Here is a 25,249-nt window from a genome sequence, read left to right on the forward strand (position 1 = left end):
TAAATGAACGGCCCAACTTAACACTCGGTTATGGACGTAGCTACATGGTAATTGAAAGTCCTTTTCAACATAGTTTCTTTGAATATGGCAAGTGTGAAACTAATAAAGGCACGTTGAAATTTTAATAATAGGACACAAAACAGGTATTTTAGAAGATTTATTAAATTCTGGAACAAATTCACATTGAAAGGATTTCACACGTTTGTATTTAAAGAAAAACATCATAACTAATCAAAGTAAGAGTAATTGTCCAATTCTTTATTATTTCTTTAATGCTTAATCCATATCAGACTTTAAAAAATAAAAAAACAGGATAGGTTTTAATGACTGCAAACTGAGGGAAGGATTCTGGCTACCATTCCCAAGGATCGATTTGAATGGTCACAGTTCCGACATCATACAACATGCATATTCGCATATTCAGTTGGAGTTCTAGACTATTATATTATATTTGGGATTTTGCACCATGAATAGCACATAACTTAAAATACCTCATTGAGATTTAATGATCTCATGTTTTAGTCTTCGGCCAAAACTGCCGTGACGGCCTTACGCTTCCTCGGCGATTTGGGAAGGGCTTGCTTTGCCTTCTTTACAGCCTTGCCCAGTGACTGACGTGAGCGAAAACCTGAGGGGGATTCTTCCCCAGCCCCATGACCCCGTGCATTTTTCTGCTTGCAGAATTCTCTCAGTCTCTTGTTTTCTTTCGCCTGATATTCTTCCCACTTTTCTCTTCAGGACTTGTCTTTCAAGGGATTTTTGTTTCTGGTCCTTCTCTGTAAACTTCTCATGAAGGGAGGGGTTCTTCTTCAGGTGCTCCCGGAAGCGGGCCTGCTTCTCTCTATTCGTTAGAGCCATGGTCCCCACACCTGGCTGGCAAATAAACCTACTTTATGTATTTGACTACATCCACAACAAATCAAAAACTCAATCAAAATGAACAGGATAGCAAAGAACTTGGTAAACACTGATTGGCTGCTTGCAGTTTACAAGGATTTCACATTACTCTGAGAATCATTGAGATGTAGTATCCATTTTGGGAAGTGTCAGGAATTTTTTTGAGGGAAATGAACATTACACATGTATGGAAATTGACTAAAAAATAATTAGAAATTATATCAAATAACTTCATAAAGAATATAACTCACCTTGTATTCCTTCTTCTTCTGGTTTTATGGCGGTTGGCAAACCAGCGTATTTGGTGCATTACCGCCACTCCTTGTATTCCACAGAACTGGGGTTCCTTTAATGTCGATTGTTGCCGATTTGAAACTTTGTATCAGGTGTGTCTAGATCTAGCAGGGCACGTGGAATTCAACAGGAAGTGATGTCATGCTTAGTTAAAAAATTGTACACCAGAGGGCATGGGTTATTTAATGGCAAAAGAGATCCACCAGAGGGCTGAAAGATACAAAACATGTGATCTTGCATGATTATGGATGTATGTTTAAATTGGTTATGGACGTACGATTATGGACGTACATAAATTTGGGTATCTTTATTTCTGTAAAAAATATGAACAGCCAATTTTTTTATGGTTGCTTAGGATCTGAAGTTAGCTTTGCATCATAAGAGAAATTTAAATGGTACAAATATTCTTTAAAGGGGATAAAAAAAATCAAATGTTTGGTTATGGACATACATGCATCGGCCATTTCGGTATTGAAGCTGGCTATCCCAGAATGAGACCATAGTTGAGCCAACTTAATAACATAGGAGAAAGACCAAATGTTATACTGTTAATTTGATATAAAACAGTAACTCTCAGTAAGTAACATTAGTGGATTATGAGGCACCTCATGATTTCATCCTTTTTTGTTGAAATTCGCAAAGTTTATTTCAAGAGACTTTAAAGACCTATACGTATCTCTTGAATGCATGATTCAACAAACATAACATTTCCAAGAAGTACAGGTTGTTCGCTTTCCAATGATACCTCATTTATGTATATAGTCCCAGTTTGAAATTCTGACTGTGTGGTTGACACTTCCACGGAATTGCCCATGTTTTAATATTTTAGTCATTAACTGTTCATATCTGAAATATGGAGTGAGTAGATATGAAAAGAATAACTGAACAAAAATTTATCCTCAGAATGAAAAGTTATCAGTCACCACTTTAAACATTCAGATTCTGTTCACTGTCAGTAAAATTATGTTCTTATAAAATAATAATGCAGTTAAAGAGTAGGTATGAGACGACACACTAAAGCCACGATATGAGTCGTATTCCAATACAGGCTTCACAGGACCAGACTGATGAAACAGTGTTGACACAAATCACACCACTGCAATATCAATTGCTGGGTTTCATGTGATGTCACATCCACCTCATTTAGTTATTCAGAACTTTAGCTGGTGGTCTACCACGACTCAGTTGACAAAGCGTTTGTATGGAGAAGGTGCATTACTCGCATGAAAAACGCTGTACGCTTGCGTTGTTTTAGGTTGTTCAAATCAATCAAACTGAAACTGATAAAAGTTTCTTCAGGGTTCCCCGTGAACTAATAAGGGTGAATGAGCACTGGATTTCAGAAAAAGACGTGGAGAAAGGTGGCTTTTGAACCTCTGACTGAAATCGAAGGGAGCATAGTCGAAGCATGCTCGAGTTTGCAGTGATCACTTGGTGAAAGGTTTGTATTTCCCTCTCGGCTATGTCCTTAGTGTTTTCCAAGTAATTTTCTTGCTACGTGTCGCTATTTTACAGTACTTTTTTAGTCACAAAGCACTAAAGTCCCCAGCTGTTTGTTTACTCCTCACAAAGTCCATATGCATGAAGGTCGCAACAAAATTCTTACCCAGCCATACAGTTACAATGCGCCGTGATCACTTCTCAATCTTGTTTAACTAAGATCCAGGTCTTTAAAGGGGTTTCTGATGATCTTTGTGAATGATTTACCTAAGAGATAAAAGTGGACACAAGTGAGAATCAAGCCAACTGTTGTTTGTTTACACTTCAACTTGCAGTGCTTTGTTGTAAAGATGCAAATGAAAAGCTTAAAAAAATACTTACACAGGCAAAAACAATACAGGATTCATTGGGCAGTGACTTAATACCGAGGTCCTTTACCCAGCCACATGCAAAAAAGTTGTAAGCCTCCATACTCTTCCACGCTTTCATCTGTTTTGCGGTGTAGAAGGATGTGTGCAACACCAGATAGTTCGAGATGTCGGGGAACTCGACTCAAGGGTAGTTTTTGAGATCATATGACAAATCCTTCTTTCCCAGACTGTAGGGGTCGATTCCATTGCACATAGCAATCTTCTGAATATATCTAAAGCGAGCAGTGGCTTCTAGATTACGAGCATACTCTGATAAGGTATCACTAGTGGTTTGCAGTACAGCAGTCTTTAGACCACCAGCTATTTCACTTCTGGTAAAACTGCTAAGAAAAGTCACGTGACTGAAACCCAGCAATACAATAGGAGTGTTAAACTCAGATTTTGACACATCAGCATTTTTGGGAGACCCTGAAGCTCCATCATCAAAGTTTATCATTCTTTTTTCATATCCTATCGACTAAGACCAACAGAACCTATTGAAGGGTATGCACTAATATTTAATAACATTTTTAATAGCAGGGAATAAAATTTATTCTCCTGTTTTTTATGAATGCATTCCTTTGTTTATTCACATTTACAGCAGCTGTGATGAGAAACAGGATTAGCTCATTGGGACGATGCGTATTTCCAGGGCCGGAGTGGGCCCTGTTTTCAGTCCGGGAGTTTAATTCACATTCAGGCCACTTTGAAATGGAGGAGGAATTTGAGTACATTAAAAAAGATAAAAACAAATAACTGTTCTTTCACAATGCTTTTTATTTGGTTTAAATTCAGGTAGTGACAATGTATGTTGTTCGTCGTTCTCTGCATTACTTTAGGGTTAATAAAACTTCCATTACGCGGTAGTTTAATGACCACAAACATAATGCAGAGACCGACGGACGATTTCATCTAGTATGAGACGGGGCTCCACTTAAAATTGGATGGTGTGTGGCCGCGCATCTAATCCGCATATACATTTATCTGTGTCACCAACATGTCCCAAAGTTCCTTAGTGAAAATATTTGAAAACACATCCAAAGGACATGCATCTTCAGAAATCGGCATCTTCGGCCCGGGTGTGGGAATGAACTTTTACGTCGGGGGCGAAATCCAGCTGACTGCCACTCCAAATAGCAAAGCAGCGAGTATGGCTGATTGTTTCGCGTTATTTAAGACGAATTACACAACACATTTTTAGTCACATAGTCTTAAAATAACGAAAGCACCAGTGGCGGCTGGCTCATAGGGGGCGCTCGGGCGCCGCCCTCCCAGATGTAGAGGGGAAAAAAATATATATATATCGATATATATTTTTACAAATTTTATTATCAATGTCAGTTTTACTTAATAGTGTGTGCCTACATACGATCTGAATTATTTAAACAACATTTCCACCAACTGACTCTCATTCAATGGTGAATTTCCACCGACAGACGCGTATCATTTCTCTTCTTGGGCGCTCGGCAAAGCGCCCCAGAAGTGCAGCAGAATAGCCAATCGTGTATGGTTGCTCGGGAAAAATCATAAATATTTGGCCAATCAGCATCGCCGAATTTAATGGTTTTGGGGCGCTGGAAATTTCGCCCCTGCTACAGAAAATGCATCTCTCTCTCTCTCTCTCTCTCTCTCTCTCTCTCTCTGTCTTTGATGTTCAAAACTAGACTTTTGGTTCATATTGGACAATAATCACACATCTTTCTTGTCATAGTTTGTATTCACAACAAGAGTGTCAACACTGTGTTTCGCTCCCCCTCTCACTGTCTCGTTTCACAGAAATACACCGAGCTCAGAACACACACACCTCATTTCATAGTCGCTCTCTCACACAGAAATCTTACACTCACATTAGAATCAGACACACACACACACACACACACACCACCTCACTCCATGTTTACATTAGACCGTATCAGCGGATCATCAGATTAACGTTTTTAAAACGATTAGTGTGCACACAGCAACACTAATACACGATTTGCGTGCACACAGCAACGCCAATACACGGATACGCTCGGCTCCGCAGGCATCCTGCGCTCCAAATCACTCCGCCCTGAACAGCGAGTGCCCTCTGGAGGGTGCGCACTCCGGCCCTGTGCAGCTCACACAACGCGCGAGTGAAGTGCACAAGCCACGATTCGGGACTGAGCCGCTGTGTGTGTGATCCCAGCACATATCACTTACTACTTGCAAGTGGAAGGATGGCAAGCCTAAAGACAATCATAACTACACAATGGGCAGTATTTGCATCAGTATTTGCAGTATTTTCATACTTTTATACTCTTTAATGAAAGGTGATACAAGGCGGAAGTCCGCGCCGTTTTTCAGCAGTCGCGTCACATGACCAACGCCAGCGAATCAGGAAGGTGGATGTCACAGTGACGTTGTCCAATAAGACGCCAGCTAGAGCTCAGCACAGCGTATCCGCGTATTCTGAATGTTTACACAGCACCGGAGCTGATACGATCTGGATTGAATACGTGGACCCTGACGGATTCCCGTTTCCCGGCGTTTCCAGGCATTTTAATGTAAACGGTCAGTGCATCCGCGAAAAAAACGAGTTCTTATGATCCACCTTCCTGATTCGCTGGCGTTGGTCATGTGACGCGACTGCTGAAAAACGGCGCGGACTTCCGCCTTGTATCACCTTTCATTAAAGAGTATAAAAGTATGAAAATACTGCAAATACTGATGCAAATACTGCCCATTGTGTAGTTATGATTGTCTTTAGGCTTGCCATCCTTCCACTTGCAAGTGGTAAGTGATGTGCGCTGGGATCACACACACAGCGGCTCAGTCCCGAAAACACTGCTTGTGCACTTCACTCGCGTGCTGTGTGAGCTGCACAGGGCCGGAGTGCGCACCCTCCAGAGGGCACTCGCTGTTCAGGGCGAAGTGATTTGGAGCGCAGGATGCCTGCGGAGCCGAGCGTATCCGTGTATTGGCGTTGCTGTGTGCAGGCGAATCGTGTATTGGCGTTGCTGTGTGCACACTAATCGTTTTAAAAACGTTAATCTGATGATCCGCTGATACGGTCTAATGTAAACATGGGCTCAGTCCCACACTCACCTTAGAAACCTTCCTCCCTCTCTCTCACTCACTCATTCACACTCTCTCTCTCTCTCTCTCTCTCTCTCTCTCTCACACACACACACACACACACACACACACACACACACACACACACACACAGTTGATTTGTATAGATTCAGCTGAAATCATACCCTTGCTGTAAACTTCTCTCAAGAACTTGAGTATTGTATTTGAAACCGTTCCTTTCCAAAGCATAAATGGAGCCTAATATAGCTGTAAATTGTTAATTTACTTTATCTGTGAAACTGCTGATTTTGAGAAGGAAATTAAATTATTATTGTGGAATTGTCATTTTCTGACTGTTCATTTGAATGATTATACTGGACTAGGCAGGGAACTCTACTGGCACACACCAGCCCCACCAAGAATTTTTTTCACCAGCCGCCACTGGAAAGCACCCATCTCGCGTGCATTTGAACCAATGCTTGTGCATTACATGCCGCATACGCCTCGAAAATAATGGCAAATCAACAATGCTGGGTACTCAGCAACCGGCAGATAAAGCGTGAGGGCACATTAGGCAACTCAAAAATGGTTAAATGAAATGTAGGCTAAAGCAAGTGTTCGATTCTGCTTAGAATATTGGCATACGCATACACCTCTTATAAGTTATATATTTAACAACAATTATTTAACATCAAATATGACTTCTAGGCCTATGTGTTCATAACCACAATGTGCGCACGCCTGTGGAAATGCACGGTGTGACAGCGAGATGAAAGAGGCTGGATGAGGAAATAACGCGCAACAGCACATTTGGGACCTCATCTCATCTCATTATCTCTAGCCGCTTTATCCTTCTACAGGGTCGCAGGCAAGCTGGAGCCTATCCCAGCTGACTACGGGCGAAAGGCGGGGTACACCCTGGACAAGTCGCCAGGTCATCACAGGGCTGACACATAGACACAGACAACCATTCACACTCACGGTCAATTTAGAGTCACCAGTTAACCTAACCTGCATGTCTTTGGACTGTGGGGGAAACCGGAGCACCCGGAGGAAACCCACGTGGACACAGGGAGAACATGCAAACTCCGCACAGAAAGGCCCTCGCTGGCCCCGGGGCTCGAACCCAGGACCTTCTTGCTGTGAGGCGACAGCGCTAACCACTACACCACCGTGCCGACATTTGGGACCTGTTCATCTAAAATTGTTAATAACTGAGATGTAAAGCAATGTCCGGTTCTTCTTAGAATTAAGACATACGCCACATCTATACCGTGTAAATTGCGAGATTTCACATGACATCAAAAAGCTGAATTGACATCGCAAACTATCGACACATTATAGGCCTAGCATAGACTGATAAAATTGACAAACAGGGTTATCATACTCCATATCTTTCGTAACCTACCAGCTGGTCTTGAGAACATATCTGTCAATTTGGCACATTTTGCTGCCACCTTTTTTAAGCTTCGCCCTTTCGGTTCCACCTGGCCTCTTTCTGCCCTCCATCACTGACGCGCGCTGTTTCGCGCCAATGTTGTTTAAGTTCCCCGCAATACAGAGGAGGAGTCTTGGACCAAACCAACTGCAATAGAGGGGAGGGGAGAATTTCCTTATTTGGTAGCGCCTATTTAATCTGCTGCGATGCTGTCGGCGTCTGGGCTGCCATGTGAAAATGCAGAGTGCAGTTGAATTGATGATTAATGCAAGAATAAGATCAGTGACCAAAATTAGTGAAAATTATTTTCCCCATGCTCCAAGCAGGCCACCATTGATGGTTTGGGCCGGGGATGGTCCCGGCTAAATATAGGGCCACCCGGCATTGCGTATTTCCTGTTTCTGTTAGAAAGCTACTAGACAGATAGCTACACTATAAACCCAGAGATCTGGAGAGCCGGTGAAGTTGCTGCTGGAGTTTAGTGTAGAAGAAAAGTAGATCAGGATTTATAATATTCAGTGTATTTTTCCCCTGTTATGAACATATTTTTATCTTTTTCAGTGGAGCTGTAATAAAGCTATTTCATGGCACCGTTGTTAATGTAGAAAGATTGTTTGAGGGTAAATTGTGCTGTAAATGATTAACATAACAAATGAGTTATCACGTGCTACTCCCTCTGCTGCTGCTGCCGAGTGTGTAAGAAGAGGTGGAGGTCATAATGCATATTGAACAGAAATATGGTGATATACAATATGATACAAATTCATCTCAGCGGTATTTTGTGTCGGAATTCTGTGGAAGAAAAACTGTCTCATGTCCACTCTGTAATGTTGTACAGTGAACTCAAGAGAAACAGATCAGACTCACCAGAAGCCAGCTGTGTCTCCATGAAGAGTGATTGGTCTATGCATCAACCTGACCACTTTAAAAGTGGAGACCCCTCATCTGTACACAGGTAACATCCCATAATTCTCATAGTTAAAGTCACAGTAATGGATGTGCTCCACTGTCATTAGCAGCTATTTTGATTTATATTATAGTTACTTGGTGTTTGATGATATAATACTTTCAGTAAATGCTTTAGAGGAAATGGTGTAAACGCTTATTCAAGTGAAAAAGTTTTACAACCCCAATTCCAAAAAAGTTGGGACAAAGTACAAATTGTAAATAAAAACGGAATGCAATTATGTGGAAGTTTCAAAATTCCATATTTTATTCAGAATAGAACAGATGACATATCAAATGTTTAAACTGAGAAAATGTATCATTTAAAGAGAAAAATTAGGTGATTTTAAATTTCATGACGACAACAACATATCTCAAATAAGTTGGGACAAGGCCATGTTTCCCACTGTGAGACATCCCCTTTTCTCTTTACAACAGTCTGTAACCGTCTGGGGACTGAGGAGACAAGTTGCTCAAGTTTAGGGATAGGAATGTTAACCCATTCTTGTCTAATGTAGGATTCTAGTTGCTCAACTGTCTTAGGTCTTTTTTGTCGTATCTTCCATTTTATGATGCGCCAGATGTTTTCTATGGGTGAAAGATCTGGACTGCAGGCTGGTCAGTTCAGTACCCAGACCCTTCTTCTACACAGCCCTTACCTCCTTACCTCGCCTCTTCGCGCTTAGTTACGCATAAGGCCGCCACACGATTCCTCTAATCCTTTCTGTCCTTAGCAAGGACCCGGACCCTCTCCCACGACCTCCAGCCTCCTTCATCCATCTCCTTTTCAGTCGTCCGTTGCCATGTTGTTTTAGGCCTGCCAACTTTTCGTTGCCCTTCGGGAGTCCACGTCAACACTGTGACACAATGGTGATCTCTATCCATTCCCAACACATCGCCAATCCATCTCCACCTCCTCTGTTTGACAAGGTCACTTAACCTATCGCATCCACATATTTCATTCAGTTCCATCTTGGAGATTATGTACGGCCAACATATGCCCAGGATTCTTTTTAGGCACTTGTACTGGAAGGAATCCAGTTCCTCATTGTCCGCCAGGTTGGTTTTCCAAGTTTCACATCCGTATAGCAGCACGGGTTTAACTAGTGTGTTGTACAGTCGGATCTTGGTTTTTCTACTGATCTTCTTGGACCCCCAAACTTTCCTCAGCCTTCCAAACGTCGCCTTCGCTTTCCCTAACCTTCTCTCTATGTCCTTGTCGGCACCTCCACTGTCGCTCACCATAGCACCAAGATAAACAAATTCTTGGACTTCCCATATCTCATTATTACCAAATTTAATCCTCCTACTTGGATCTTTACTGTTAATCTTGAGGACCTCGGTTTTCTTCCTACTGATCCGCAGGCCTATCGTGCTTGCTGTGTCAGACAACTTGGTTGTTTTCCTCTGCATTTGGGCTGCTGTAGTTGACACTAGTGCAATATCATCGGCAAAGTCAAGATCTTCAAGCTGACTAGTCATCTTCCACTGTATGCCGGTATTTGCACCTGCTGTTACTTGACGCATTACCCAGTCGATAGCTAAGATGAAGAGGAACCCTGACATCACACAGCCTTGCTTCACTCCAGTCTTAACTTGGAACCACTCGGACGTTAGACCATTGTCGAGGACAGCACACTCATCGTTGTTGTACAGTAGCTTGACGATGTTAATTAATTTCTCTGGTATTCCGTACGCTCTCATGATGTTCCAGAGGCTCTTTCGGTGCAGCGAGTCGAAGGCCTTTTCAAAGTCGATGAAATTGACTAACAGTGGAGACTGCCATTCACACGCCTGCTCTATGATGTTCCACAGTATAAAGATTTGTTCGGTGGTATTTCACCCCTCCAGGAACCCTGCTTGCTCGGGTCTCAGTCGCGTGATTGTTCCTTCCTTCATTCGCCTGACGATAATCTTGCCAAGCACCTTGCTGGCAATAACCAGCAGAGTAATGCCTCTCCAGTTGTTGCAGTCGCCTAGGTCGCCTTTCTTTGGTATCTTTACAATTAATCCTTTAAGCCACTCGTCCGGTACCAATTCCCCCTCCCAGATGATTAGAATTAACTCGTGTAGCTTTCGAGCATATGTTTCTAAGTCTGCCTTCAGGAGCTCAGCTACAACGTTGTCAATGCCACCTGCCTTTCCTTCCCTAAGAGATAGAATTCCGAGCCTCACTTCTTCCCAACTAATTGGGTCTGTGCTTATGCTTCCAATAATGGGTATAGGGGCTGTTGAGTCTTCCATGGGACTCTCGGGTGGATCGCGATTGAGGACTTCTTCAAAATGCTCTTTCCATCTCTCCAACCTCTGACTTTCTTTAGTTATGATGTTGTTCGACTTATCCTTGACTGCAGCATTACTGTGACACTTATCTTTGCAAACTCCGTTTATGGTTTCATACAGAGTCTTCATATTTCCTTGGTCAGCTGCCCTTTGAGCCATATCCATCTGATTTTCTAACCAAGTTCTCTTGTTGGCTCTAATGCTTGACTTGACTTCTTTGTCCTTCGTTCTATACTTTTCCCTCAACTGTTGTTGTAGTCTCGCAGACTTGGCTCCTTCTAGTTGCTGTTTAACTTGCTTCCTTTCTTCGATGTGTGACCAAGATCTTTCACTTATCCATGGTTTACTCTTCCTCTTTTTAAGACCTAGTACGTTTTTGGCCATTGATGTGTGTGCATCCCTGTACCGTTCCCATCTTGCATTTATATCCGGTTCTTCTTCATCTGTGGCCTCTAATACTGCAAAGCTGTTACGAAGCTCCACGGAGAATTGTTTCCTGATTTTTGGGTCCTTTAACTTGCTGACTTCGTATCTAATTCATGAATTGGGTGGTTTAATGGTCTTCTTTAGCTTCAGCTTGATTTTAGTTCTAACCAGTTGGTGGTCAGAAGCAATATCGGCTCCTCGCATAGCCCTCGTGTCAAGAACAGATCTTCTAAAATGCTTATTGACAAGAACATCGTCAATCTGGTTGTGAGTTCGCCCTTCCGGTGATGTCCAGGTGGTTTTGTGGATATCTCTGTGCGGGAATATGGTGCCGGTTATCACTAAGCTGTTCATTTCGCAGAAGTCAACCAGCTTCTCTCCATTTCTGTTAATCTCTCCAATTCCATGGGCCCCCATGACTTCCTTCTTGTTACTATTCGCTGCCCCGACCTTGGCATTCAGATCTCTACTTATGATGAGCATATCGTGCTTTCTTACCTTCTGTAGTACACTCTGTAGTTGTTCATAGAATTCATCTACTTCTTCCTCAGCTTCCATTGTTGGTGCATATACATGAATGACAGTATTGCTGCTTTTCCACTACCAATGCGGTTGAGTTGGGCTGAGCCGTGCCGTGCTGAGTTGGGCTGAGTCGAGCTGAGTGGGGCTGTTGGAGTTGCATTTCGACTACAACCGCGCTGAACCGTGCTGGCTGGAAGTGGGTGGACACATTGGGTGGAGTTAGCGAAAGTGGGTGGACGTCACGTGATGTCGTTAGGCGGCGCAAACAGTGACATCAGTGACCTTTTAAGCGGTAGTCTCACGACCCGGATAGTAAACAATAAACATGGAGTCGTTAGTGTTGCTGGTCTTGGTGCTGTGGCTTGTTGTCACCGACAACGCCAACAGATACTGGCAAGAGCGTATAGATGAGGCGAGGCACATAAGGCTTCAGAAATTCTCATAATTCGTAATTCTTCTTCTTCCGGGTTTACGGTGTTTACAGATCCCAGCGTGCTTGCGGGGCGTGTGTGGGCATGTGAGGACACTCCTCCTCACCAATCATTGCACAGGGGAGTGTCTCCTCATGCCCCTAGCCTCACTCAGCTCGGTTTGGCTCGCTTCAGCCCCACTCCAAAACCGTGCGAGTTTTGGGTGCTCAGTAGGACTGAAGCGAGCTGAGTCGTGCTGTTCTGAGGTAGTCGAAACGCGAGCCGTGTCAGGCTGAAGTGAGCTGAAGTGAGCTGAAAAAGGGTAGTGGAAAAGGGCCATAAGTTTAATAAACTTGGAATGAAATCGTGCCTTGATAATACGCTCGTTTACTGGTACCCACTCAATCAACGCTGACTCTGCTTGCTTGGACATCATTATAGCAACCCCAGCTCGATGGAAACCATCTTCCCTTCCCGAGTAGATTACTGTTTCCCCTGAGGTGAGCTTCATCTTTCCAAAGCCATTCCATCTGCATTCGCTGATTCCTAATAGTCAATATTATACTCTCGCATTTCTTTGGCAACCTGTGCTGCCTTGCCAACAGCGTACATAGTGCATACATTCCAGTTCCCAATGGCCAATACTTTCTTGGGTTTCAGAAGTGACATCTTCGATTGACGGGCTTCTGAGTAGCTTTCACCAGCCAATGTCATATTGTGCTGATAGTCCATAAAACAAAAATCGTTGTCTGGAGGTACCTGACTAGCCTCTTCTTCCTGCCCATAACTTACTTGAATAGTGTGTCTGGTTTCCGTAATGTGGTTTCTTTTACAGGGATGGGTCATTGGCCCATCGCCCAATCCCCAACCTGGAGGGCCAGGTGTTGCAGTTCGTCTGGCCTTTCACCTGGAACCTGCCCAGCAAGGTTGAACCTACCAGGGGCCAAGGCCCCAGCTGATATAGCTCCCAGGATCCTTAAGGCGCACAAACCTCCCCACCACTATAAGGTGCAACACATAGGGAGGCTTCTACGCAGCCATGATGCTGTAATTGATGCAGTATGTGGTTTGGCATTGTCATGTTGGAAAATGCAAGGTCTTCCCTGAAAGAGACGTCGTCTGGATGGGAGCATATGTTGCTCTAGAACCTAGATATACCTTTCACCATTGATGGTGTCTTTCCAGATGTGTAAGCTGCCCATGCCACACGCACTAATGCGACCCCATACCATCAGAGATGCAGGCTTCTGAACTGAGCGCTGATAACAACTTGGGTCGTCCTCCTCCTCTTTAGTCCGAATGACACGGCGTCCCTGATTTCCATAAAGAACTTCAAATTTTGATTCATCTGACCACAGAACGGTTTTCCACTTTGCCACAGTCCATTTTAAATGACTCTTGGCCCAGAGAAGACATCTACACTTCTGCATCATGTTTAGATATGGCTTCTTCTTTGAACTACGTGTATAGAGTTTTAGCTGGCAACGGCGGATGGCACAGTGAATTGTGTTCACAGATAATGTTCTCTGGAAATATTCCTGAGCCCATTTTATGATTTCCAATACAGAAGCATGCCTGTATGTGATGCAGTGCCATCTAAGGGCCTGAAGATCACGGGCACCCAGTATGGTTTTCCTGCTTTGACCCTTACGCACAGAGATTCTTCCAGATTCTCTGAATCTTTTGATGATGATATGCACTGTAGATGATGATATGTTCAAACTCTTTGCAATTTTACACTGTCGAACTCCTTTCTGATATTGCTCCACTATTTGTCGGCACAGAATTAGGGGGATTGGTGATCCTCTTCCCATCTTTACTTCTGAGAGCTGCTGCCACTCCAAGATGCTCTTTTTATACCCAGTCATGTTAATGACCTATTGCCAATTGACCTAATGAGTTGCAATTTGGTCCTCCAGCTGTTCCTTTTTTGTACCTTTAACTTTTCCAGCCTCTTATTGCCCCTGTCCCAATTTTTTTGAGATGTGTTGCTGTCATGAAATTTCAAATGAGCCAATATTTGGCATGAAATTTCAAAATGTCTCACTTTCAACATTTGATATGGTGTCTGTTCTATTCTGAATACGATATCAGTTTTTGAGACTTGTAAATTATTGCATTCCATTTTTATTTACAATTTGTACTTTGTCCCAACTTTTTGGAATCGGGCTTGTAAATGCTAAAGCAAGAAATGCTAATACAAGCAAAAAGAACTGAAACGGCTGAAATTATGATCCATTATCTCATTCATCTTTTGATCTTGAATCCAAATGTCTCATTCTCATTATCTCTAGCCACTTTATCCTGTTCTACAGGGTTGCAGGCAAGCTGGAGCCTATCCCAGCTGACTACAGGCGAAAGGCGGGGTACACCCTGGACAAGTCGCCAGGTCATCACAGGGCTGACACATAGACACAGACAACCATTCACACTCACAGTCACACCTACGGTCAATTTAGAGTCACCAGTTAACCTAACCTGCATGTCTTTGGACTGTGGGGGAAACCGGAGCACCTGGAGAAAACCCACGCGGACACGGGGAGAACATGCAAACTCCGCACAGAAAGGCCCTCATCGGCCACGGGGCTCGAACCCAGACCTTCTTGCTGTGAGGCGACAGCGCTAACCACTACACCACCGTGCCGCCCCTGAATCCAAATGTCTTCATTGTAAATCAAAAACAAAAGAGCTGGCCTTGCTGTTCCAGTTGCTGAGTTGCATCCGACGTCACATCCACCTTATTAGATATGCAAAATGTGAAGTGGTGGTCAGAGCGTTACTATCGCTGGGGTGCCTTGCTAGTCATTAAAAAGCCTGATGCTTGTGCTGTTTTGGGCTGTTCGAATCGAACACGGTTCCCTGTGAAGTGATAAAGGGTAAAAGACAATGAGAAAGGTGGCTCTTAAACCTTTCGCTGTGATCAAAGGGAGCCGAGTCGAAGAACGCTCGAGTTTGCAGTGATCACTTGGCCAAGGGTTTGTAAATTCCTCTGATTTATTTAATTTGGATTCGCAAATCACTTTTCTTGCTATTTTTCCATTATTTTGTGTTGTTTTGAAGTTCAGGGGATGCTTCAGCCCTCCGATGTTTGTTTACTGTTTGATCATGGTCGCCATATTGTAAACTAATGCATATATAATATGTGTAATACCCAGATCTTTAAAGGGGATTCTGTGGATCTTTGCAAATGATTTACCTGGAAGAGAAGAGCAGGGAGGATTTGAGAATCAAGCCACTGTGGTTTGTTAACACTTGATACTAAAACTTGTAGTGTTCTAGCAACCATTGCAAAAATGTGTACAAAAAGCCCAAAAATGCTGTTTACCCAGGCATAAATGATACAGGATTTATCTTGTAGTGTCCTGATCCCCAGATCTTTAACTCGGCTACATGAAAAAAGTTGTACTCCTCCATGCTCTTCTAGGTTTTCATCTGTGTGTCCATGTAGAGCGATGTCTGCAGCACCAGGTACTTTGAGATGCCTGGGAACTCAGTGAATGGATAATTTTCCAACTTGTAGGAAAAATCCTTCTTTGTCAATGTGTAAGGATCTAATCCCATTGCAAAGAGCAACTTTCTGAAGGTTTTTTGACCGTGCATTGGACTCAAAACTGTGAAAATAGTCAGAGACGGTTTCATTAGCTCTTCGCATAACGGCATCCAGATTGAGTTGCTTTATCTGACCACCACTTCATTCACCAGAAGTAAACTCACAAGCAAAAGTCACGTGACTGAATACAACCTATACTTTTGGAGAGGACTGGAGAAAGAAAAAAACATGAGGAGCCAAAAATAAAAATGCCCCCAGTACTGTGTTCTCTAAATAATAACACGGTTGTCAGATTTCTTGCAGTAAAATTCAGACTAAAGCTGAGACTACAGTATGAAAGGGATGGAAGTTATTGTCTTTAAAAGTGACTATTTTTGTTCCCAGTGTTTTACAGAAGTCAGGGGATAGAAGAGAAAAGATCATCACAGATACAGGGTAAGATCAAACCCAACACCATGACTGTGACACTGACGCACTGGAATTATAAACCTCTCTGCTGTTATTTCATAGAGACTGATTAGATTATAGAAAACATACAGGAGAATAAAACAAATGCACAGTGAGAACATCATAAAGAACTATCTGTTGAAACCAGTCAGAAAAACTGTGATCTTAAACTCTAATAATTGGACCCCATGTCTCACCGTGTCTTTCTACTTCACCCTGTCACACAGACATGCCCCAGAATCTGCTGCTGGAAATGAAGTCCAGAAAAAGTTCAAATTAAATCTGATGAAGAAGTTTCAGTGTTTAAATGGAGTGATAATAAAGCAGGAAAACCGAGTGCTCCTGAATGAGATCTACACAGAGCTCTACATCACAGAGGGAGACAGTGGAGACGTCAATAAAGAACATGAGGTGAGACGGATCGAGGCAATGTCCAGGAGAAAAACAACAGAGGAAACACCAATCAAATGCAATGACATCTTTAAGCCCTTATATGAAGAAGATGAACCCATCAGAACTGTAGTGACGAAGGGAGTGGCTGGTATTGGAAAAACAGTCTCTGTGCAGAAGTTCATTGTGGACTGGGCTGAAGGGAAAGCAAATCAGGACATCCACCTCATATTTCCACTTCCTTTCAGAGAGCTGAATCTGATGAAGGACCAAAAACTGAGTCTGATGGAGCTCCTTCATGTCTGTTTTAAAGAAACAAATGAAATGGAAATGTCCAGGTTGGAAAAGGTTCTGTTCATTTTTGATGGATTGGACGAGTATCGTTTCCCTCTGGATTTCCAGAACACAGTGAGAGTGTGTGATGTAACTGAATCAGCATCAGTGCATGTGTTGCTGGTGAACCTGATCAAAGGGAATTTGCTTCCCTCTGCTCTCATCTGGATCACCTCCCGACCAGCAGCAGCTGATCAAATCCCCTCTGTGTATGTCCACCGAGTCACAGAGGTACGAGGGTTCAATGACCCACAGAAGGAGGAGTACTTCAGGAAGAGGGTCAGTGATCAGAGCCTGGATGAGAACATCATCACACACCTGAAGTCATTAAGAAGCCTCTATATCATGTGTCACATCCCAGTCTTCTGCTGGATTTCAGCCGCTGTTCTAGAGAGAATGTTGGGTGAAGCAGAGAGTGGAGAGATCCCCAAGACTCTGACTCAAATGTACACACACTTCCTCATCATTCAGACAAACATCATCAGAGGAAAGTACTCAAAGAAACTGGAAAGTGATGAAGAAATGCTTCTCAACCTGGGAAAACTGGCTTTTCAGCAGCTGAAGAAAGGCAACCTGATCTTCTATGAGGAAGATCTGAGAGAGTGTGGCATTGATGTGAGAGAAGCAGCAGTGTACTCAGGTGTGTGTACGCAGATCTTCAGAGAGGAGGTTGGGCTTCACCAGAGTAAAGTGTACTGCTTTGTTCATCTGAGCATTCAGGAGCATCTCGCAGCTCTGTATGTGCATCTGACCTTCATGAAGGAAAAGAGAAATGTTCTTGGACCGACTCTGAACAAGACAATTTCAGATGTACACAGTAGTGCTGTAGATCACACCTTAAAAAGTCAGACTGGACATTTGGATCTGTTCCTCCGCTTTCTTCTGGGTCTCTCACTGGAGTCCAATCAGAAACTCTTACATGCCTTAGTAACACAGACAGGAAGTAGCTCTCAGAGCAAAGAGGAAACAGTTCAGTACATTAAAGAGAAGATCAGTGAAAATCTTCCAGCAGAAAAATCCATCAATCTGTTCCACTGTCTGAATGAACTGGGTGATGATTCTCTAGTGGAGGATATCCAACACTACCTGAAATCTGGAAAACAAAGTAAACTCTCTCCTTCACAGTGGTCTGCTCTGGTGTTTGTGTTACTGACTTCAGCACAGGAGCTGGAGGAGTTTGACCTGAGTAAATATACCAGTACAGATAAGATAACAGATTGGGTTCTTGTGAAGGTGATGCCTGTGATTGCAGCATCCAGAAAAGCAATGTAAGTAAAGCTGAATATAACTGTTCTACTGTTCCACTGTTAGAAAGGGAGAAACTGAAATCACTTTGACAAATCTGCACTTTGGGACAAAATCCACAACTCCATTACTCGAGTGAAAGTAAAGATCCTCCTGGTCAAATGTTACTCCAATACAAATGAAAGTTGTTCAGTCAAATTTTTACTTGAGTTACAGTGCTGGAGGATTTGCTTTTAAAAATACTTCAGTCTTCAAAAATACTTTTTCATGATTGTTTTTGTTTCCTTTTTAATATCAAGGTGTTGTTGGATTGTTGCCACGATGCATTTACAGAATCTAATGACTCAGAAACAACCTACTGAATGCAGTGACTTGCTTGTAGAGCCTGTAGAATAAAAAGCATGTAGAATATGATACAAAGCCTGTAGAAATGCCCATAGAAATACAATTGAATCGACAAAGGACAGTGTTTTAATGTTTTTTTTGTTTTTTTTATGTAACAGCCCCACCCTGTTGGCTAATGTTTACATCCCTCACCATGCTTTCTCAGGTTGGATGGGAAATTTGTGTAACAGTGATGAAGTTTGTTTGCGGTAAACAGACAAAACATTTAAAACCATACAAATCTTTCTTCATTTCAAAAATCTCAAACATGGACTTCAGATCTGGCCCTGGGTGCTCTGGTGAGGAGCCATCATTTTTATCTGCTGTAGTCATCATTACCATCATCACCACCACCAAGTTTAAACTGAACTGTTCAAAAAATGCAGTGAACACTTTTTGAACTTGATCATGGGAAGAGTTTACTGTTATTAGTTTTCTCCTGTCACGAACACAGCGTATGGCCTCGCATTTTAGAAAAGAAACGAAAATTCATCTGCTGATTTGAAAACTATGCTTCAAAGTAACAAGTATCATGAGCATTCATAGAAATATCCTGGAGTCAAGAGTCCAATATTTGTCCTTCAAATGTAGTGGAATATTGTTTTCCATTGACCTTCACACCTTTTGTTCTTTTCCCTGCTGTAGCTCTGTGATTTATTGATTTCAGGTCAGACAGGGAGAGACAACACACAGAGTGTAAGGGGAAGAACATGTCCAGTCTGTAAATTACTGGCACCAGCAACAAATAAGGAGCACCTGGGAACGAACACACACACACACACTTGGCTAACGAGCTCATCATGAGTATCTCCATAAAACTCCTTCAGCACTGGGCTGTGATCATTTCAGTCGCTCACTAATTAGAGAACAAATCAAATGTCTGATCTGTTCAGATAAATATGACTTTGCCTCGAACTCTGCCTGCTTCACCTAAACCTGACTTTTGAAACTCTTTTCCTTTCTCCTCTTATAAATATTTTAGATCAGACTCTTATTTCCCGATTTGGTGATCAGATTTGATGTTGCGCGTTGATCCCATGTGTCAGTGATGACGTGTGCAGCAGAAAACTCAAATCCGAACAGCTCGAACTGTGAATTACTGTTACAGCATTTCAGTGTATTGTCGAGTCGGAGTATGTACTTCTGTCATTTATGAAAATGAAATGGTGCAGTGAAAGATTTGAGGAACTGTTTGATCTTTTGTGTGAGTTTATTATGTATTATTTTATTTCCTTCAGGATCAGTTGTGATTCAATTAAATGGAGAAGTGCTGAAGCTCTGGTCTCAGTGCTCAACTCAGAAACCTCCAGTCTGAGAGAGCTGCATCTGACTGTGAAGACACTGGATCTGACTGGGAATAAACTAGAAGACTCAGGAGTGAAGCGTCTCTGTGCTGTACTGGAGAATCCTCACTGTAAACTGGAGACACTGAAGTAAGATCATCTCTCTGAGAGTCACAATAACTCACTAAAGCAGCAGTTAATAGTTGTATACAGTCTTTTAAAATTTTCTGTAAAAGTAAAACATGCAGAACAAATATATTAGTCATGAAGTGATCATTTCTCAACAGAATCACTTTTACTTTCAAGGAATAATTAAAATGTGTTTACAATTAAATATGTGATCATTAAAAATCCAGACAAGCAGAGATAAATTCTACAAAACCTGACTCTTCACTTAAACCTTTAAATTATTGACTTTTTGCTGAATCATTTGCACCTCAAGTCAACTTAACGTCAGTAACAGTGGTAATGTTTGAGTCATTATTAATAATAGCTTGTGATTGGTGAAGAGAATAGAGACAGTCCAACATGAGAGACATCATCTTCACAACCACTATTACACCAAGATGAAAATCTGTTGATGAAGTGTGTGTCATTGTGTCTCTGCAGGTTGTGTGGTTGTGGTGTCTCAGATGAAGGCTGTGCTGCTCTGAGTTCAGCTCTGAGATCAAACCCCTCACACCTGAGAGAACTGAATCTGTCTAATAATAATCTGGGAGACTCAGGAGTGAAGCGTCTCTGTGCTGTACTGGAGAATCCTCACTGTAAACTGGAGATACTGGGGTAAGATCATCTTTCACCCGGGCTGAATGAAACGAGGCAGTGAGCCGTATTTTGTCCTTCAGTCTTTAGGCCACTCATTTTTTATTTTCTGGTTGACGGATTTTTCAGGTCAAATTGTGATGTAGGGCGAAATTAGAAAAAAAATAAGGCTACAAGATTGAAAAAAATATTATTTTATTTAAATGAAAAAAATGTTTTGGAGGAAAAAATAATAATAATGCACTTAAAATTTTTGGCTGTCTTGTTGAAATTAATTAACCCCAAATATATGTACTAGTCTACCAAAAGAAGTTTCCAGTTGAAATATTGACGTGTTCATATTAATGAAACAAATGCAAAATCAATTTAGGTATACATTTATACGAAGGAAAACGTTTCCTTGTGAGGTCAACTTCCATATATGCTGTAGCTGTAGGACTCCACACAATACAAAAATGGAGAGACCTTATAATTCCATGAGAAGTGATATTACACGTTCCGGGGAAAGAGTAAACATACCCTACCTTAACCTACTGTTCCATCCACTTCACCTCATTCACAACCACGTCTCTTCTCTCCTTGTCATTTGGCAAAATGGTTTGAAGTTATGCGTACCTAGTCCCCTCCTGTCACTTTGAACTGCTCCTCCAATGTCTAAATACCTCAACCTACTCATTGCTTTGTCTACCTCTTCCTCAGCATTCCACTTCTTACCAGTGCGCACCTCTGGAGGGTCCTCTCGAATGGCCTGGTCCTTTGAGTACCTTAACATCATTACTGTTCTCACCTTACCCACCTTATACTCCTCAAAAATGGATGCAAGAGGTAGTTCTAGTTGACCGCCCTTCCCACACAGTGCTGTTATTAAGCTGTCTTGGAAGTCCGAGCCATTTCTGTATATAAACACTGCATCTCTGCTCAATCCGCTCAACCCTTGAAGCTGCAACCTCATACATCATAAGGGGCCACATCAGTCTCGGGTACAGTCCAAACTGAAGACACCACACCTTGAACTTTCCAGGTAGTTTAGTCTTACAGTTAGGTCCATAAATATTTGGACAGAGGCAACATTTTTCTAATTTTGGTTCTGTACATTACCACAATGAATTGTGAACAAAACAATTCAGATGCAGTTGAAGTTCAGACTTTCAGCTTTAATTCAGTGGGTTGAACAAAATGATTGCATAAAAATGTGAGGAACTAAAGCATTTTTTTAAACACAATCCCTTCATTTCAGGGGCTCAAAAGTAATTGGACATTTTAAATAATTGTAAATAAAATGTTCATTTCTAATACTTGATTGAAAACCCTTTGTTGGCAATGACTGCCTGAAGTCTTGAACTCATGGACATCACCAGACGCTGTGTTTCCTCCTTTTTAATGCTCTGCCAGGCCTTTACTGCAGTGGTTTTCAGTTTGTTTGTTTGTGGGCCTTTCTGTCTGAAGTTTAGTCTTTAATAAGTGAAATGCATGCTCAATTGGGTTGAGATCAGGTGACTAACTTGGCCATTCAAGAATATTCCACTTCTTTGCTTTAATAAACTCCTGGGTTGCTTTGGCTTTATGTTTTGGGTCATTGTCCATCTGTATTATGAAACGCCGACCAATCAGTTTGGCTGGATTTGAGCACACAGTATGTCTCTGAATACCTCAGAATTCATCCGGCTGCTTCTGTCCTGTGTCACATCATCAATAAACACGAGTGACCCAGTGCTACTGGCAGCCATGCATGCCCAAGCCATCACACTGCCTCCGCCGTGTTTTACAGATGATGTGGTATGCTTTGGATCATTAGCTGTACCACGCCTTCGCCATACTTTTTTCTTTCCATCATTCTGGTAGAGGTTGATCTTGGTTTCATCTGTCCAAAGAATGTTCTTCCAGAACTGTGCTGGCTTTTTTAGATGTTTTTAGCAAAGTCCAATCTAGCCTTTTTATTCTTGAGGCTTATGAGTGGCTTGCACCGTGCAGTGAACCCTCTGTATTTACTTTCATGCAGTCTTCTCTTTGTGGTAGATTTGGATATTGATATGCCTACCTCCTGGAGAGTGTTGTTCACTTGGTTGGCTGTTGTGAAGGGGTTTCTCTTCACCATGGAAATTATTCTGCGATCATCCACTACTGTTGTTTTCTGTGAGTGTCCAGGTCTTTTTACATTGATGAGTTCACCAGTGCTTTCTTTCTTTCTTTCTTTCTTTCTTTCTTTCTTTCTTTCTTTCTTTCTTTCTTTCTTTCTTTCTTTCTTTCTTTCTTTCTTTCTTTCTTTCTTCTTTCTTTCTTTCTCAGGATGTACCAAACTGTAGATTTTGCCACTCCTAATATTGTAGCAATTTCTCGGATGGGTTTTTTCTGTTTTTGCAGCTTAAGGATGGCTTGTTTCACCTGCATGGACAGCTCCTTTAACCACATGTTTTCTTCACAGCAAAATCTTCCATATGCAAGCACCACACCTCAAATCAACTCCAGGCCTTTTATCTGCTTAATTGAGAATGACATAACGAAGGAATTTCCCACACCTGCCCATGAAATAGCCTTTGAGTCAATTGTCCAATTACTTTTGATCCCTTTAAAAACAGGGTGGCACATGTTAAGGAGCTGAAACTCCTAAACCCTTCATCCAATTTTAATGTGGATACCCTCAAATGAAAGCTGAAAGTCTGGACTTTATGTCCATGTCCATTATATAACTAGAATATGTTTCAGTAAACAGGTAAAAAAACAAAATTTGTGTTAGTGTCCAAATATATATGGACCTAACTGTATAAATATTCCTCAGGCCTTCCTCTGCCTGGTTCAGGATCTCTACTCCTTGGTGACGGTCACTCAGTGTGCCCTTGTACAACCTGCCTAGACTCTTCACCGGTTGTTCTCTCACAGTGGGAATAATGTCTCCAGCTACTGAGAAGCGAATCTCTTTCTGTTTTCCCTTTACAAATGAACAACTCCTCGACTTCTTAGCCTTAAACTTCATCCTCGACCAGGTAACCAATTCCTCTAGCCTTTCTAAGATCTGATGTGCTGCGTTCGTAGACTTTACAAGCACAGTGATATCATCCATAAATGATCTCAATGGTGTTCTTAACAGAGCAATGTCGGCCTTTGTTGATTTTAATATCATTTCCATGACTAAGACAAACAAAATTACCGATACAGTACATCCAGCTGCTATTCCCACCTCTAGCCTTTGCCAATCAGTCGTAAAATCATCTGTTGTGAAACGCATCCGAAAGTTGTTGTAGTACTGCATCAGCATTGCTTTCACTGGTTCTGGGAACCAGAAATTTTCCATTGCCATCTCGATCAGACTGTGAGGCACAGAACCATATGCATTCGCTAAGTCCAACCAAATCACAGTCAAATCTCCCTTTGATGCTTTTGCTTACTGTATTGCACCCCAGATTGCAAATGCATGCTTCACACAACCAGGTATACCTGGAATTCCAGCCTTCTGCACTGACTTGTTCACATGTCCAGAGAAACAGCGTTCGTGCTTCCGCGTGCTGCGCTTGGAGGAGGTCAGCCAGCCGGCCGTTCGCGTTTGGCCAACAACTCCAGGACACCTGCTGGCAGTGGTTGAGGACAGACAACCACAATGCCAAGGGAATTATCAACCTGGTGACACTGGAACAGTTCATCACGCAACTTCCAGAAGGAGCGGTGAAGTGGGTCCAGTGTCATCACCCGGTGTTGCTGGATCAAGCCATCGAGCTGGTAGAGGACCACATGGTGGCAGTTCCAATGGCAGGACGACATGGTTCCCTTTCTCCTTTTTCCTCTCTCTCCCTCTCCCTCTGCTTCCTGTCCTCACCCTGTTCCCCCACCGTGGAGGCGGGGGCCGGCTCCCCCCCAGCTGGCCTGATGCACCTGTGGAGTCCTCCCGTTTTCACCTTCCTTGTCTGTGTCTTCTCCCCCCCGGTGAGTGATGTCCGTAACACCAGTGCAGAGGGAGAGCCTGGGCCGGTGTGCTGGCACTACGGGGAGCCGGGACATCTCCAAAATTAGTGCTCCGCGATGGACGTGGGCATGGTGGTCTGGGTCCCCGACATGCCAGAAACCGCCCTGGATCGGGCCAGAGTGTAACACATACCGGTAAGTGTACAAGGGGATATGTATCAAGCTTTGGTGGATTCCGGCTGTAACCAGACCTCAATCCACCAAAGCCTGGTGCAAGGTGAGGCATTGGGAAGAACACAAGTGGTGAAGGTATTGCGTGTGCATGGGGAATGTTCACAACTACCGTTTAGTGTCTGTCCACATTCTATTTCGGGGAGAAAAGCATAGTGTAAAGGCGGTGGTTAATCCTCGTCTCACCCACTTGCTGATTTTGGGGACTGATTGGCCAGGATTTAAAGAGTTAATGGAACACATAGTAGGAAGTGGGTCCTGCAGTTTTACGTCTCGGGAAGATCCTGGACTAGCATTGGCGGGGGAAACTGTCAGAGAGCTGTCTATGTCAGCACCATGTCAACACCCCGCCCCTCCTCCCTCTCTTGGGGATTCCCTTGAGGATTTCCCATTAGAGCAGTCACGAGATGCTGTTTCTCTGTACATGTAAATGAGTCAGTGCAGAAGGCTGGAATTCCAGGTATACCTGGTTGTGTGGAGCATGCATTTGCAATCTGGGGTGCAATACAGGAAGCAAAAACATCAAAGGGAGATTTGACTGTGATTTGGTTGGACTTAACGAATGCATATGGTTCTGTGCCTCACAGTCTGCGCTTGGAGGCCAGCCGGCCGTTCGCATTTGGCCA

General features: G+C 42.7%; 1 protein-coding gene across 5 annotated transcripts in view; it reads left to right on the forward strand.

The window, feature by feature from the left end:
* LOC132870646 (NACHT, LRR and PYD domains-containing protein 12-like) overlaps nt 1-25,249 on the forward strand; it is a 426,251-nt gene that overhangs the window by 396,639 nt on the left and 4,363 nt on the right. The window contains exons 23-25 of one of the 5 annotated variants that reach the window (XR_009651160.1): nt 20,346-20,519; nt 21,198-21,519; nt 23,275-23,479. Coding sequence is in view for 2 of the 5 variants with exons in the window: in XM_060904397.1 (XP_060760380.1) it covers nt 20,346-20,519; nt 21,198-21,258 (235 nt within the window). In the remaining 3 variants the exon portion in view is untranslated. Of the gene's footprint in view, nt 1-20,345; nt 20,520-21,197; nt 21,562-22,514; nt 22,668-23,274; nt 23,495-25,249 lie in introns of those variants that run through there. The other 4 variants (XR_009651159.1, XR_009651161.1, XM_060904397.1 and 1 more) reach the window with 4 other exon arrangements.

The sequence above is a fragment of the Neoarius graeffei genome, chromosome 22 (assembly GCF_027579695.1).
Source record: "Neoarius graeffei isolate fNeoGra1 chromosome 22, fNeoGra1.pri, whole genome shotgun sequence".
Lineage (NCBI taxonomy): Eukaryota > Metazoa > Chordata > Actinopteri > Siluriformes > Ariidae > Neoarius > Neoarius graeffei.